At 38.9% G+C, this 17,840-nt stretch overlaps 1 protein-coding gene across 3 annotated transcripts in view; it reads left to right on the forward strand.

Moving 5' to 3' along the window:
* CSMD1 (CUB and Sushi multiple domains 1) overlaps positions 1–17,840 on the forward strand; it is a 2,098,967-nt gene that overhangs the window by 1,420,000 nt on the left and 661,127 nt on the right. For 2 of the 3 annotated variants that reach the window (XM_003940706.3, XM_074384178.1), the window contains exons 9-10: positions 2,679–2,803; positions 13,079–13,200. In XM_003940706.3, the coding sequence (XP_003940755.2) occupies positions 2,679–2,803; positions 13,079–13,200 (247 nt within the window). The other variant, XM_074384179.1, reaches the window with a different exon arrangement.

Consider the following 17,840-nt stretch of genomic DNA (forward strand, 5'->3'; position numbering starts at 1 on the left):
ACCTGTTGGCCGTTTCTATGTCTATTTTTTTTTTTCTTTTCATTAGACAGAGTCTGGCACTGTTGCCCGGCTGGAATGCAGTGGTGCGATTTCGACTCGCTGCAACCTCTGCCTCCAGGATTCAAGTGATTCTCTCACATTCCGTAGGGCATTTGTTCACTCTATTGGTTGTTTTCTTTACTGTACGTAAGATTTTTAGTTTGATGTCATCTCATTCATCTAGTTTTGTCTGTGTTGCCTGTGCTCTGGAAGTTTAGGCTTATTGATTGTTTTTCTCAAAACAGAATATAATTCACTATCAATACCTAAAGGAATATTCATTAGATATAGGAAAAAAATGTGTGAGAAAGATAGAGGTTTGATAGGCAGAGAGCCCTCCATCACTCACTAGTGATGTGCTGCAGTAGTTGAAATATCGTGGCTGCTAAGTTGAAGCAAAGGCCCCACATCCCTGCCTTTCTGTTTGAACCCCTCCCCCCAAATATTACAGTAAATATTGGTGCCTCAGGTGAAGGCGATCATTTGAAAAGTGGCCACACTCAAATTCCAACTCTTCCTACCCTAGGACTCTTATGTCATTTTATTTATTTTCTTCATGACACTTTATGACACGTATTTTGTTTTCCTTACATTTCATTTGATTATTTTTTTCTTTCTTAACTATTATGTTACCTCCATGAGACTGGGGCTTTGTGCTATTCACTTCTGCCAGTTCGGTACTTAGAGTGTGACACATGGCAGATGCTCAAGGAAAATATATCGAAAGAATAATGAAAACAATGGCTGTTAAAATTTAGCTAAATAGAAAGAACTGTAGTTGGATACTTGGAATAGAAAACAGAAAGATATAACAGTTGTTTTAAAAACAAATTTTATAGGTGAGGTTTCAACACAGATCAATGAGCAAAATTTATGGCAGAATGTGTTTACCAATTACAGATATCTTAAATAACTGTTATGGCTAGCAATTAAAATGGGAATCATGACTGGGTTTTGGTTTGAATATTTTTCACATTTAACATTAGTACCTATTATGTTCTTATGATTCAAGGTTTCTCAAAATTAGTTCCATAGAACTCTAGTTGTCCTAGATTCTTGATGAAAAAAAGTACTTCCTAGATAGATGAATCTGGAAAAGGCTACATCCTTTGCATTCTGTTCATTATTTCCTAAAATAAGCTTTTGCATATTAAATTTTATTAAGATGAGACACCCCTTTAGACAAGAAAGGTGTTTGATTTCGATTAACCTAGAATTGTCCCCATTGGTTCGACTCTGGTCTGACGGTTGTTGACAACATCTATGGCAATGCCCAGAGAGTGTTGCACAGATGCCCAGGGGCGGGGGCGGGGACGGGCGCGGGACGGGGGATGCTCATGCAATGTTACTTGAATGATATTAACTCTGATATTATAGATAAGGATTTGTTTTCACTAAGCAAGAAAGAAAAGCATCTCCTTATGTTTCCCTTATCTTGTCTTTAATATTAACTTCATCCATTCACACTGACAATTGCGCTTTTCCTTGAAAGACTGCTTATTTCACTTCTGTTGCCTCAACATCAACCCATGGTTTGTCAAACTAAAAGCACAAGTAGAATTTCCTCTTGTAACAATGGGCTTGTCAGATAGCTAAATAAGACTACACAGAAGTCAGTGTCAGAAGAAGTAACTGGGTGGTGTTCAGACCTGATCGCTGCCTCTTATACTTCTGAATGCACCTGTCCAATTGCTGTTTTGTGACAGCGTTTTGTTGATTTTTACAATCATAAAGCTCCGTGTTTGCAGATGCAGCTCTGGAACCAGGGCAGTTTTTCCTCTAACTCCAGGCTGGATGGATTGCCTTCTTCTAAAACACAGCCAGGTGCAGTGGCTCATGCCTGTAATCCCAGCACTTTGGGAGGCTGAGGTGGGTGAATCACTTGAGTTCAGGAATTCAAGACTAGCCTGGCCAACATGGTGAAACCCTGTCTCTACTAAAAATACAAAAATTAGCCAGGCATGGTGGCACATGCCTGTAAGCTACTCAGGAGGCTGAGGCAGGAGAATCGCTGGAACCCGGGAGGCAGAGGTTGCAGTGAGCTGAGATCGGTGCACTAGGCTGGATGATAGAGAGAGACGCCAACTCAGAATAAAAAAAAAAAAAAGGAAATAAAATCCTTTTCCAATAAGAATTTCTGAAATATAATATCACTGGCTTTCTTTTAAATATAATTAATGTGCATTATAGTAAAATACATTCTTTAGTGAGATATTTTCTTAACCTAGACTTTTTCACTTGTTTTTGTAAAATATTTATTCCCGAGGAATTAGATCCAGCCTCATCTAGTTTTCATGGTACAAAATTTCTTCACATTTATTTTCGTATCAAAGCCAAAACATCCAGTAAGGTCACTTTTGCTCTTCTTTTCAATCTTAGTGGTGACAAGTTAAGGTTCCTATGTTTGTTTAGTTGTGAAGGTGGCAGAACAGGAATCTGAACCCAAGTCTTTTGGTTTTATAACCTCTGCTATATCCCAGGGTTGCCTGTATAAATAATATCTAATCGGTTGCTTAATGTCTTAGGCTGTTTTAACTGCACAACATCATCGCAGCCATTTTGTAGATTTTTTTTTTTTAAAGAAGTCTTCTGTGAATAATTTGGGTTTTTTGTTTTGTTTTGTTTCTTTAATTGTTTAGGGTTGGTGCAAATGTACAGTTTTCTTGTGAGGACAATTATGTGCTTCAGGGCTCGAAAAGCATCACCTGTCAGAGAGTCACAGAGACACTGGCTGCTTGGAGTGACCACCGACCCATCTGCCGAGGTAAGGCACCTGTGATGGGCACATCCTGGATTACCTCGTCATTAGGCTTGGAATTTTTTTTTCTGAACACACAATTTAACCATGAAGCATTGTCTACAGGCAGAGCAGAACGTGGTAGTAATGTATGTTTTCTAGTGAGGTGGGTAATAACAGAAATCTTTCCTTGGAATTTATTAAGAGGCAAATATTTCCAAGAATATTTTTGTGTTTTACATGTCAGGACAGATGTGAGCAAAGCCACACATGCTCCGTGTAACTCGGTATCTATCTACACACATACATACACACAGTGTGGATGTGTGTGAATATATGTTACACAATCGGACCTGCCAGAAATGTCGCTGTGCACCCCACACGTCTGAAAATGTTCACTTTCCCATTGCAGTAGTTTGTATTCTTTAGGTGTCAATTATATGAGTGATAAAAGAACTTATTAGCCTGATTGCAAATCATCATCATATTAATAAATGATCTTTGATCTCTAACATAGTTAGCAGAGTAAAATATTCATCTTTATTGTCATCTTCATTTTCAAATAAAATGTATGAAGTCTGCAAAGTTTAAATTATTTATTACTCTTATGAAGTATATACAAATTCCTACCACAATTACAGAAATCATATAGAAAACAGGAGAAAACGATTATGGTTGTTTTAAAATAAACAATAAAATTGAAGAAAAGCTAGGTTTGGTGGTTTCCTTTTCGACTTTTGGTCATAAAAGGATTTCTGTAAACTGGTAGTTTTGGAAGGAAAAGCTGCAGTTTGACTAAAAAGAAAGGCTTCATATGTAAGAATAACTTTATAGTCTTTTTCATGTGAACAGACTTTAAAGCACTTTAGTTATAAAAAGGTATGAGAAGCACAATGTCATTGCAGCCTGTGAAGAGTTGCCAACCATGTCACTATCTTCACCTAAGCTATGAATACTCTTTGGCATCATTTGCTGTATTGTACCTGGTCCCTATAACCACTAGGGGTTGGTCACATGCAGAGGATGCAGCGTTGCGTCACCTGTCTGGACAGGAAGAGCAGCTGACAGCAAACTGTCACCTCTTAAATGGAAACCCTTTACAGAGAGTCAGCAAGCTCTCATCAAGGAAATGCACATGGCCATCTCCTTCTTTTTATGACTAATTTGAGTGTGCATTTTTCAGTTCTAAAATACGATCATTAAGCACTTCAAAGAACCATGCTAAAATTCATGCTCCCACTAGGGCTGGTGATGCACAAGCCTCCCAATTATACGTGATCACCGAGCCACATGGATTATTTTTCCTTTAGGGGAAAGAAGTTCCTTCAGTAGTTTTTCTGCTCTTATACACCAGAAATTGACTTCATTATTTTTAAAGTTCACTTTAGACAAATAGTAAATGTGCCTTCTTTTAAATCTGTTACTTTAAAATCAATTTTTTAGGGTAACATAAATATTTGCCTTTTTATTGTTTGATTTTATATGTTAAGCCATGGCATTTTCTTTCTCGGCCCTGACTGTCGTCTTAAACTCAGAGCACTTTCTCAGTGTCCTCTCCAAACATACCACACACGCAGAGGTGCTTATCTCTTAGGAAGCAGCTGCTCCTTCCAGGCTGAAGGTGGACGCCTTTCTCCCTCCCTCCTCAACCCCCTAACTGCTCATGCTTAGAGATAATTAGAAGAGGATTCTTTTTGGTTTCCTGTTCTCACAGGTTCAAATGTCCCTCTTGATCATATTTTGGAAGAGAACACCTATTCCACAGGGTCTCTCTTGTTTGATGTGTTTGGTCTGGTTTTCTGAAAAAGTTACTAGCAATCGCCAAGACCCTGCCTCTTGCTTTCAACTCCACAGGAGTTTATTCATCTTCTCTTCTCACGGATGAGTCCCTTGTTTTGCTTAAGTTAGATATACCTTTTAAATATACCTTGATCATCACTGAATAGTTCTTTAGTTCTTATTAAATTTATTAGAAGTAATCAATTTAAATTATTGATTTAATCAATTGAAATTGATTACTTCTGATAAATTTAGTAAGAGCTAGAAATGTATCTGAAGTAATAAACATAATTTATTTTTCTGAAATAGTAACTTACAGTGCTGGAAACAATTCCTAAGAAAGTGTTTTCATTGTGGATGGGTTTTACTAGTTTGACTCAGTTAGACAAAGGTCACACCCTCACATATCTATGAGATCATCTTTTATCCATCTTGGATTCCTGCTGAGACTCCTTCTGAGACAATGCTCCTGAGCTTTCTAGTTGCATCAGTTAATAAGATTGATAAGAAACCCCTAATTTCTTAAAAAATTATCCTTTCTGGGACGTAATGCTTGAATCCTGACCTTACAGTCATTCTGAGGTATTAGGGAATGGCTGCGCAGCCACACACTCAGCTTTTCCCATCTAGAATGCTTGTGCAGATGTCACTTCCAAATTTCAGTTTCTTTGGCCATCTGGAGAGGCTGAGAAGTTTCAAAATCACCCATCCCAGATTCCTTCCTTTTTTTTTTTTTTTTTTTGACAGTTCTCCCCTCAGTTCATGTCTTTCCTATCACGTTTTAATGTAAGCAGAAATCAAGTGGCGTCTTCGACACATGACCTGGAAATCTCCTCAGCTGTCCCTCTGTGTTTGTCACTGCTTCCCACCTAATCACGGAAGCACTTCTGCTGAGCTTCTGCCACCTCTTCCAGTTTCCAGTAACATCTCTCACTCTTCCCACATCCCTCCAAGAGTATCTTTACAAGATAGATCTCTACTGGCAGTCTGTTGGAGGAAATTGAGGTTTTCTCTATCACTACCATTCACTCTCTTAAGTAGCGTCTCAATTTTCTTCCAATAACTAATTTATCCATTAGAGAAAAGCTGGAAAACATTTATAAAAGTGAAACTTTTATAACTATTTCTATAAAAACATAGCACTAGATATCTAAAATGTCCAGGAAAATGGAGAAATGCTAACTAAAATAGACTATAGAAATCTTTCTTTGCTATTGACTGTTTCTGTATAGCAAGGGCCATTTTCTAAGTTCATTTGTCACTCTGTGATTACCATAAAAAATAGCATCTAAAAACACAGCATCAACTGGATACAGTGGCTTACACCTCTAATCCCAGCACTTTCGGAGGCCAAGGCAGGCAGATCACATGAGGTCAGGAGTTCAAGACCAGCCTGGCCAAAATAATGAAACTCCAATTTCTACTAAAAATACAAAAATTAGCTGGATGTGCTGCTGCATGACTGTAATCCCAACCACTTGGGAGGCTGAGGCGGGAAAATCACTTGAACCCAAAAGGTGAAGGTTGCAGTGAGCAGAGATTGTGCCACTGTACTACTCTAGCCTGGGATCAAGAGCGAAACTCCCTCTCAAAAAAAAAAAAAAAAAAAAAAAAAAAAAAAAAAAAAGGCAGCATCATCGTTTTAGATTTTTCCTGATTCATTCTTAGCCTCTAAAGGAGGCCTAATAATGATCATTTCTGCCACATATTCAAAACTCAACCAACTATCAAATACAATAAAATGCCCCTGGTTTGAACATCCTGCCCGTTCTGAGCATAAAGCTCTTCCAGCTAGGTGAGTCAAGAAAGGACTGACTCTCAAGGTTACTTTTTCATGAAGGGTCTCTAACTCTGAAGTAATTATCATGCCTTCTCTGGAGCAGGAATATCAGATGGAAGCATTTGATAAATTGCAGTGAGTCAGAAGTGATCCTTCCATCTGGAGGCTGGTGTGGTTAGCCAATGCTTACATTAGCTAATTAGCTCTGAGAAGTGGGGGAACATTACCTTTTCTTCCTGTTACCAAACAGATGAATGGTTGTCATAGCTCAGTAATTATACAAGTGATTTTGTTTGAAATTACGCTTACTTCATTTAGGAATATGAAAACAACCATTATGATTTTTTGCAGGATAAAACATTATGAGCTGTTTAAAACTGTATGAGTATCTTTAACTGGCAGTAGATTTTTAAAATAAGCAAACATAATGAAGACAAAAGTATATCATTCTATTTTTTAAAGTAAAATGTTCAGGCTGGTACTTCATTCCATCAGTTTTTAGGGGTGATTTATGTAGAGAACTTCCTTTAATGCTAATACACTTTGATCTGTAGAATTAATATTTTGAGTTGCTCCCTGAGTTGAAAACCTCTCTAAGAAAAATAAAGTATTATTGGCAGCTGGTACTGTGGTTTTATGCAAGCTAATTGGAGCCAGCCAGAGTCAGGGAATAACGTTATTATTACCTTAGAATTTCAGATTAGGTTAGCTAAAAATTATTCTTAATTTATGAACTCATCATTTACCAAGAACTTTTACAGCTTTTTCTTTTCTATGCATGTTTTCTGTGCATGTAGAAATGACCTTTTAAAGTGTAGAAAAAAGATCATTTATCCCAAAAGATGACTCTTCATTCTACCAGGTGACAGACCCAGTGTGAGTGTCAGGAGAATATTTTGTGTTCTGATTATTTTATCAGATGGCCACTATCTCAGAAATTTAGAGAGACAAACACAGGGTTAACTTGTTAATTCCTGTGAATTTGGAGAAATTTCTGGTGTTGTTTCCAGACTCCTGAAGCTGTACACTTTTTATCTGAAGGTCACCTGGGAGAAAATATATTTTTCTCCTTATTATTTTTACTAAGTTATTGGCAATAATATAGTTTTGTATCTTATACTACTCTCATATTCTATTGACATAAAATTACCCGAAAGCTAACCTTAAGTTGGTGCTAACTACATTCATAGAGCATGCCAGGGGTGCTTCCCTCTTAGGATTCTTGCATTAGGTTTTCCCTCTCTGGAGCATCCATCCTCTCCTAGATATCCATGTGACTGTCCATTTATGCCTCTCATGAAGTCATCTGAACCCCCATCCTCCTGTAGCCACCTCTTACACAGTGAGCCTTCTCCTCACTTTACAAATCTTTTATCTGCCTTTCTTCAAAGCTGTTTTCTCCTTCTGATATTATATGTCCATATGTTTCTTGTGTTTCTTTGTTAATTTCCTGCTGAAGACAAGAAACTTAGTTTTATTCTCTCTCCCCTGTACCCTCAATATTCAACTCATAATGAGTACTGCATGTATGCTGCTGCTGCTGCTGCTTTGTTTTGTTTTGTTTTGTTTTGTTTTGAGACAGTCTCCCTCTGTCACCCAGGCTAGAATATAGTGGCAATCTCGGTTCACTACAACCTCCGACTCCCAGGCCCCAGTGTTTCTTCTGCCTCAGCCTCTGGAGTAGCTGGGATTACAGGCACCTGCCACCACACCCAGCTGATTTTTGTATTTTTAGTACAGATGGGGTTTCACCATGTTGGCCAGGCTGGTCTCAAACTCCCGATCTCAGGTAATCCACCCGCCTCAGCCTCCCAAAGTGTTGGGATTATAGGCATGAGCCACCTTACCTAGCCATGCTGTGATTGTCAGGCCATGTACTAAATGCTTTATTGGTTTATTTTTTTTTCCTTGAGACAAAGTCTTGCTCTGTCACCTAGGCTAGAGTGGTACAGTCGCAGGATCTTGGCTGACTGCAACCTCTGCTTTCCAGGTTTAAGCAATTCTCCTGCTTCAGCCTCCTGAGCAGCTGGGAATACAGGCGCCCACCACCGCGCCTGGCTAATTTTTGTAGAAGCAGGGTTTCACCATCTTGGCCAGGCTGGTCTTGAACTCATGACCTGATGATCCACCAACCTCAGCCTCCCAAAGTGCTGGTATTACAGGCGTGAGGCACCACGCCCAGCTATTGTCTTACTTTATTCAATCCTCAGAGCAATCATAAGTGGAGTTATGACTATGAGTCTAATTAAATAAGCTGTGTATCTTAAAATTAGAAAGTTGTTGAAACAGCTACTGACAACCTAAGCCAGGCCCAGAACACAGGTGTAGTGAATGAAAGGAAGTTCTTAGCCTCTGTGACATATTATCTTCATTATGGTTGACAATCTGGACATAAAATTTATGCTTGCAAAAAATGTTTCTCCTGAAAACATAGGAGAAATAGACTACTCAATATAATTATTAATTTGCTTTTTAAAAAACTTCTAATGTGAATCCTGAAATCTCACTAATTTAAATTGAATCAATTGAATGTTTCTTCTTTCAAGTAATTTGATTAATTGTTACTATAGAACTACAAGATTTCCAGGAACTGCATTTTAATAAACAGATAAGTAATTACTGTATATTAAGTAAGATGAATTGTGTGAAACAAACCTATTTTATACTTAATAAATATCCATTGATTAAGTGGATAAATGGCATGCACTGGCATCCAAAACTGGTTAGTTTTCTTCTCCCTTTCCACTTTCCTTCGTGACATATTATATTTCCAATTTATCATTCTGTGAATTCAGGTTTTATTGGGGAGACAGAAAAGATGTAAGTGAAATTTGAGTTTACAAATTTGGAAACCCGTCAAGAAACTAACATCAGGTGTACATTAGGTCACAGTTATTATCCAGGCACATTTATCAAGCATGTCAGTGAATTTTACTCTCTATTAGGTGTCGTATTTCCAAGAGGCAAGGCCTTTGCAAGAGTAGAAAGAGGCATTCTACTATAATTTGTATTGTAGTTACTTAATTATGCTGCTTAATCACATCATTTGTTGACTAACTGAATGCCTGTTTAGTACAGAAGCTAAGGGAAGGGAGGACGTTTCCCTGCCTCCAAGGATGCTGTGAAATTGTCCAGACACAGTCAGGACAGTTTCCCTGGGTTGTCTCCTGTGAGAGAAGCTGCCCGATCTGTTCTTTGCCCAAAGTGAAAAACCAGCAGAGTCCATGAGTGAGGAGAGAGGCAGGTGATAAACCTTCAAATGCCTAAGTTTCTGAGTCAGATCGTCTGGCATCGTTTCATCAATTCCCAGAATATCGGATAAATTCCTATTCCAATAGAGCCCCCAACAGGTGACAAATCAACACTGATACGGTTTTTAGATAAGATGATGGTGGCCATCTGCTTCCTTTGCAAGGGCATGCATGCATTGCTCAGATTTTTTCGACACCATTTATTCTTCCTGGCTTGTAGGCTGCTGCGCCCTTGCCCATCTAACCAGAGGATCTCTAAGGGAGGATGGCAGATGGCCCCAACAGGTCATCCCCAAAGCTCTCTGACCAAGGACACTCAACTCACTGGATCTGCTCAGTACGAAGCTCAGACCTGTGTCATCTCTTCTTTCTCAGCCTGTTTCATTTTCTTCTCTAGCTCTTCCTATTTTTTTTTCCCAAATACCAAATTTTTAAAAGTTTAACATGTGGTAGTCATGAGAAATCATACCCTCTGGTGCTGGAAGCTGATAGCCGAGGAAGACGTGGGTGTGCTTTATGGGGGACCGTGTGTTGGCTCTTCTCTCTCCACTATGAAATTCAGAGAAATTAATCTAACCTTTCCTGGCCCAGGTAATAAGCTGAGCCACAGGATACCTAGAGAACAACAGACACTCTGTTTGTCGCCATGTGGACATCAGCTAGTGGAAATCACAGTAGCTCAAACCACAGGATGGGTGTTTAATAGACTCTACACATGTATAGTTGAACTTGCAGTAGTTGCCAGTTGAAAACCTGAGAGTTATTCTGGCTAGCGGAAAACCCCAGATGCAAGGAAGCAGCAACTAACTGGATCCTAAGCAGGATAAGGGGCACATCATCAGATGGTAAAGAAATAGATGATTAGGTTGGAGAAGATTTAGAAAGGCAAAGACTGAGGAAGTAGCACAAGCTTTCCACAATGTCCTAAGGAGGAGGGACGGCTAGAATTACATAATTACAGTTAGATTCTGTGACTTACAGCTGTTAGTCCTATTGAGAAGCTACACCAATATTTATTGAGGAACTATCAAATGCTAAAAATTGTTCTAATTGCCAATGTTAGACAAGTGAACAAATCAGACACGAATCTCTGGCCTGAATATTCCCAATTTTCATTTCAGATGACCATTTTTGATGGCCTAATAAAAAATATAGGCAAAATAGACAATTTGTTATTAAAGTATGTTGCCAAGATAGATTTTTTTAAAAAATTTAAAAAAGAAACATTATGGGTTAATTCGAAAACTTTTGGTAAAGAATGTCTCTGAAGGAACTGCATCCATGACTTGTTTTCTGTGAAACTCAGTACTTCCTAGGCTTGAAAATGTGGTGGATGGGCTGGTTTCCTACGCATATTTTACTAAAAGTTACTTCACAAATAAAACGTAATGCATGAGATGCATTTCATGAAATGCTGGTAGCCAATTTTAATAAGTCCAGTGAGGGCCCAGCTTCAAAGCAGCCACCTGGGACACAAAGTCATGGGCGGGGCCAGCTTTAGAGACCCTTCCAGGAGGAAACATGCAGGCCAATGGCAAGCTGAGTCCACATTCTCAGTGGGATTCTGACAAATGACTTTCCCTCTGCAAATATTTTTCAAATGTGCTTTATTAAGAGCTTGAAATGCATACTTACAATGGCAATATGATTTCACTGATTCACAATTAAATCAACAAATATTTATAAACACTACATGATGTTTATAATAGTCATTAATTATGAAGTGTTACAAAGGAGGAAAATGTCATATAAAGGTAGAACTCAGATTTCATTATCAGTTTTTTTCTAAGATTTTCTAATTGATAATGTTAATATTAGAGGGCTTTAAGAAGATTTCACATCTAAAGTTTTTGATCCTCTCTGAGAACAGTGCATTAAAAACAGACTTATTAGAGAGTGAGATATTAGCATATAGGAGGGTCCATGTTTTCATTCAGTCCTTTGTCCAGTGACCTTTAGACCAATGAGTCACGTACTGAGTTCTGAAACCCAGTTATATTTTACCTATTTTTTTTTCATTTGGACAGTAAATGCCAATATTTTAAAAGTTAATTTTAACACACTTAGTGTAGAATAGGTCAGTTTCAGCTAATTATTTCCATAGTAAGTAGGAAGCAACTGAACAGTTGTCTCAAGTCATGCTGCCCCATTTTCCCATGTCAGGGACTACAAGCATTGTATACAGTGCTGAGGAGGTAAATGCAGAAAGTGTGCTATTGCTAAGGTCAGAGAACACATAACCTTTTAGGAAAGAGAACTCAGATGAACAGTCATGGTAGATTAAAAAAGTATTATGAGGAATAGGCATAACTTATTATTATTATATTGGCATAAATGGAAGAGAGACATGTCTAGTTCTGCAAGCCCTTTGGAAAACCTGGGTTCTGTGGTGGCTTCTCTTCCCCCAACAAAGTAGCCCTTGTAAAGTCACAAGTCCTGTTCTGCTGAGTTTTCTAGCTGAGTCTCCTAGAATAATAACTGACCTGAACAAAGGGTTAAGCCCAAGGGAGAAAAAAGAAAGGATGAGCTACGATGAAAATTAATCCTTCCTAGGAAATGTTTTCATCAGTTTGCATGATAGGATGTCTTAGGAAAATAAAGCAGAAGTTCTCTTACATTAATTTCTTCTTGTGAAATTAGTTTCTTCTGCTTCTTTCTCAAACACAGTTTAAATTATTGTTAAAACCAGAGTCTATGTTGACATTATATTTCTAAAATATGTCTACTGATTTGAAAAAAAGCCTTTTTTCTGAAAGTGGAGGTCTATTACATTATTTTTATATTCCAGACTAAATTGTACGTATTGGATTATGCACTTTCTATGCTTCACTTAGTCTTTCATTTCAACTTTTAGGTATTTTCTTTATTTTTAAAGTCACCATTCCTATTTTCTTTCTTAAAACTTGCAATAACATTTTAGGTTCCATTTTGCATTGTGCTGTAAAGAAATTTTATAGTTTATTGTAGAGTAGGAACTGAAGCTCAAAAGTGACTTTGGAGATCATCTGCTCCAGAATCCTCTTTTAAAGTTGAAAAGACACTATTTATTCGAGGTCACACAGTGTAAGACGTAACTGAGATGCTAACTCTGGTTGAATTCCACCAGACACTGTGTTTTGCCCTCTATCTTACTGCAGTCATGCACAATTAGGTGTGTAGAGACTCTGAACAATGACATTTTCATGAAGATTCTCGTTGAGTCACAACGGGATTTGAAATGCACTGCTTTGGTACTGACAATACTCATGGTGCTATCATCTGCTGGATCCTTTGGTGAGTCAAAAGGCCTTTGGAAATCATACAATGGTCCGGCATAACCCTGCAGATACAAAAGGTATTGGCAGCTGAGCAACCCACTTGCTCATTGGAGTCCATGTACCATTTTTTTTTTTTTTACTATGATAATAGCTATCTTGAAATTTCCCATGAATGTTATGACTTCACCATACTGACAAAATGATGTAGAAAATAACCTTGTTTCTCTGTTTCCAGCCAGAACATGTGGCTCCAATCTGCGTGGGCCCAGTGGCGTCATTACTTCTCCTAATTATCCAGTTCAGTATGAAGATAATGCACACTGTGTGTGGGTCATTACCACCACCGACCCGGACAAGGTAAGGCTCCATCTCCAGCCTCTGTGGTTCGTACATGCCACGCTCTGGCAGGATCTACTTTTGAAGCAAACATCCGGCAAATGCCCATCCTTACACTTCACTGTTGGAACTTAAAAGCTTCTGCCACCTTATGTGTCTAGATACCACACTCATTCCTGACAGGCTGAGATTCAGATACAACGTGAATATTCTCAGTGTGGCCCCATTTACTGTTTCTGCAGCTAAAGGCTATGTTCCTTCTTCACATTTCATAGTACTCTCCCTCATGTCTTGTAAGACTCAGGTCTTATCCACTATATCACAAGCTTTCCTAAACACCACAGTATTTATGCATAGTACGACTAAGTGTTGGAAATGCTCCTACTATACTCAGACACAAAAATACTGTCTTTTGGCCGGGCACATTGGCTCATGTCTATAATCCCAGCACTTCGGGAGGTTGAAGTGGGTAGATGACTTGAGGGCACTAATTCAAAAACTAGTCTGGTCAACATGGTGAAAACCCATCTCTATTTAAAAAAAAAAAGCAAAAAAATTAGCCGGGCGCCATGGCAGGCCCCACTATTTGCCAATCCCAACAACTCTGGAGCTTGAGACAGGGGAATTGATTGAACCCTGAAGGTGGAGCTCGAAGTGAACCAAGATCCTGTCACTGCACTCCAGCCTGTGTGACAGAGCAAGACTTGATAGCAAAAAAAGATAAAAAATAATATTGTCTTTTTTTCTACAGTTCATGAGTTTCTTCTCATGAGCTATAAACGTTTTTCAAGAATTAAACATCTGAGCTCCTTTTCCTATTTCTTATCTTAAATACTTTGTCTGGAATATATATTTTCCTCCAGGATAGTAAAAGAGAATAATACTATGTTATTTTTCTGTAAGTCTGCATATATAGGTTGCAATTATGTTACCACATTTTAAATCTTAGGATAAGAAATTGTGTCCATAATCATGTTTCATTGGCTATCAAATGAATTTTCTTTAACTCCTTTTAAGTTCAATATAGATGCTTGCCAGTGGGAAGAAACAATAAGGTAGATCATCTTCATACTGATTTGATTTAAAAACTGTTAGGAAACTATTATAGGTATGAATTTCACTTAAAATACATAATATTAAAATAATTATATTTATAGTAATATTAAATTTACTGAGCCCTACTATTTGCCAATTATTGAGTTATTATCAACAGTTCTGTGTCTAAATAATCATCTAATTTTTACATTTTATTAAAATATCTGTCTTATTTATATAGTTTCCTCTCAAAGTTGTTGAGTTCCCAGTTCTAAAAGAGAAATGTTCTGATTTTAGATTCAGTAAAGTGTTTATTGCAGATCGCTTTTGATTTTAGTTGGCTTATTTTAGTCCTAAAATCTCACTTAGTATTTATATTAAAATACAAGCTTTAGTGAGCAGAGCTGGCTAAAAATCCAGGGCGTTGTAGGCTTTCTGAAACACTGAGGAATTTCTGGGCTGTCTTTGCTGTGACAAAAGCCTCCAAGTTTGATTTTGGTGTTTCTTAGTATGCTAGAGCTGTGTTGTACCATGGGACATCAACTATAGTGGAACAAACTTTTTTTTTCTACATGCTATTCAATGGTTTAGTTATTTAATTTTTTTTTTTTTTTTTAAACCAAGAACCTACTGTTTTTCAGTACTTGGAATCAGCACTTTAGAAACTGGCTCTACCGCTTACTATTTGCATGAATTTGGGCAAGTTGTTTAACTTTCCTGGACCTCAGAGCCCTTATCTGTAAAGAGATACAGTAATAGCATTTACCTTAGAGAGTAGTTGTGAAAAACAACTAAACCCACATGTTGCCTAAGTATCATTATCTATTATAAGCTGCTAATACTGATAGTGGTGACATAAACAAACACAAGATAAATAGGAAAAAAACCCCACTTATTAACAATTTGTTAACTATTTACTAAGCCATCTCATTAATTTGCGTAAAAAAAAGAGTTTTATTTCAATCTCAATTAACATTATATAGTATATAACTAGTTTATAGATAATTATGGATACTAGTTTCTGCATTTACACACTTTAAAATAATTAGAATATTCTGCTTGGTCTCCAGACGTTAAATCGTATGAATTGAGAATCTAGAAAAGTTATGAAGGTTAGATACTAGAACTTTACAAAAGAAATAGTAAAACAATTGAGTTTGTTTTGGGGGCATATTAAGTGTTGAACTGAAATAAGGGTAAATAGATGACATCCATTTCTATGGGGGCTCAAAAGCAAGTATTTTACATTATAGGGATTGAGATGTGATCGAGACCAGAAGTATCTGATTGGGACATTTTAAAAATACAGAATTATGTTACTTCTGCAAGTTGAGAGGCAGAAGGAACTCTTCTTAGATTTTTTTTTTTTTTAAAGAAAACATAGCTAAAAGGAATTAATTAAATCAAATCAAGGGAATAGGTTAACCTGTACATGTATCAGGTGGTTTTAGGAGAATTGCATGGATCTATCGCAAATTCTAGAAGGGTGTGAAAGTTGAGATTACATAAAACTAGAAGAGCTGGGCAGGAGAAATACAGCAATAAGGGGCTCCGCAGGGAGCACCCTGCACCTGCTGCCTGTGATGAGGCTGCACCAAGCCCCTCTCCTGCCCGCCTCCCTGCCCTCAGCCCCTTTACTGCCGCAGAGCCTCAGCTGCTGCCCCAACGGCTCCTGCCATCTCCGGCTCCTGCCATCTCCGGCTCTCCGCCCCAGGCTCTGCCCTCGGAGCTTGCACACCTTGCGGGAGTCCTCTCCTCCTTCTGACACAGCCGCACCTGCAGTGAGAGGCCGCTCCCCACCGTGAGCCCCTCCAGTGGGTCAGGCAGAAAACTCAGGTGAATTCTCACCGCCCTGCTGCCATCCCTAGCAGGACGTGGAGCCAGACGCCTGCACGGACGCCGACTCAGCATGCCACTCACAGGTGGGGTTCCTTTCCATCCCCTGCTTTCACCGTGTTGAAGTCAAAGGAATGGGCGGCCGTCTAGCAAGGCTGTGCCCTAGGGCACCCGCGAGGGGACGGCCGTGAGCGCGCGGTGACGTCACTGCTTCCCGTGGCCCGCGCCGCGGAGAGGAAGGAAGCGGCCCTCAGAGCTTTTTGGAAGGAGACGTGGGAGGCAGAGGTTGGAATCGAATACAAACTTCGGATGAAAGATGATAAAATCTGGACTAGAGGAGACACCACGGAGAGATGCAGGGGAAAGTGCCTCAGGCTCGTCTCCGATGGAGACTCAGCAAGACGCGAGACCTTCCAGCACGGGGAGGGAGGAACACTGGAACCCCGAGCACCGGGAGGCAGGAACCGGAAGACCGTGGGAGCACTCGCGGGGGGAACTTCCGGGGGAAGCTCAGCTGTTTCCGCCTTTTCCTGCCCCGGCCTCCAGGGCGGAGACGGCACTGCTCCTCCATTCTCCAGATGAGTGCCACCCCCCCGAGCCTTTAGTTCCAGATTTGCTCATGTCTAATGAAAGGAGCCATATTTGGCATGGAGATGGAAGGCATGTTTTCTAGAATTTGTCCCGCTGACTTCCTTCCTATCTCATTGAGTCAAATGCCAGTGGTCCAGTTCCCCAAGAGCCCAGGAAAGAAATGTCTAGAAGCCAGGAAGAGGAGCCGGTGGTTAGCGTGCGGTGGTGGGCAGTGGCGTCCACCGCATCCAGGTAAGCAAGACGCCCAGGAAACACGTGGGAAATCACACTCGTACATCTTTTGCTCATGTGGTGTGATTCAAACCACACTGTCTTCCTTTTACCTTACTTTTGTGGCTTACATCCGTTAAAACTCATGGTGTATGTTCTCTGATTTCTTAAAGTTGACTTTTAAACTTGTCCAAAGCATAAATGACAAATAATGAACTTAGCTTGGGTTTATACGATTCTCTTCTCTCCTTTTAAAGTTTTTTTAATCTTTGTGTACGCTTATGCAGACTTTCTATATATTTTCTTGATTCTGAGGACTTAATAACTAACTAAATTTCAGTTATTTTGTGTTACATTGCTTCAGAATTTTTTTTTGCCCTTTGTCATTTATCTTGGAGAAATGTTCAGAGAAGAAACAAGTATTCCAGGTTGACATACCCGCACAACCATACTCTTAGCAGAGCAGCACTTAGACACCTGAAGGCATCTCAATTAAGCAGAATTACCATCCAAATTAAGCAGCAGCCATTGCCATTAGGTATAATTAGGCTTAATTTGATTCCTTGGGAGACATTCCAAGTAAGTGGGTTTCTCAATTAACTGCACGTTGATGAAAGTGTGTTACGTATTGAATATAAGAGAAAAGAACAGTTACATAAAAGTTTTCCAGGCAGTGACTCTTGCCGGAAGCACTTATGGAGCATTTTGGATATGAAGAATTTGCCCACTTCAGTTTGTATATTTGACCTGGTCTGCAAACTTGTAAGAAATAAGATAGGACAGAAAAGTAAGTTTGCAGCGCCAATGATGGATTAGTCAATACTCTCTTTTCTCTTTCTTGAAACATTTAATCCTCTCTTGATTTATACTTTTTCCTGGTCTTATTTCGGCTTTGACTGTTGTATGACCAAGTGCCATGGCTCATTTTATTGCAATTATATAAAATTCCTCATACAAAATAATTAATGGTGGAAGCTTAGCATATCTCT

The sequence above is a fragment of the Saimiri boliviensis genome, chromosome 13 (assembly GCF_048565385.1).
Source record: "Saimiri boliviensis isolate mSaiBol1 chromosome 13, mSaiBol1.pri, whole genome shotgun sequence".
Taxonomy (NCBI): domain Eukaryota; kingdom Metazoa; phylum Chordata; class Mammalia; order Primates; family Cebidae; genus Saimiri; species Saimiri boliviensis.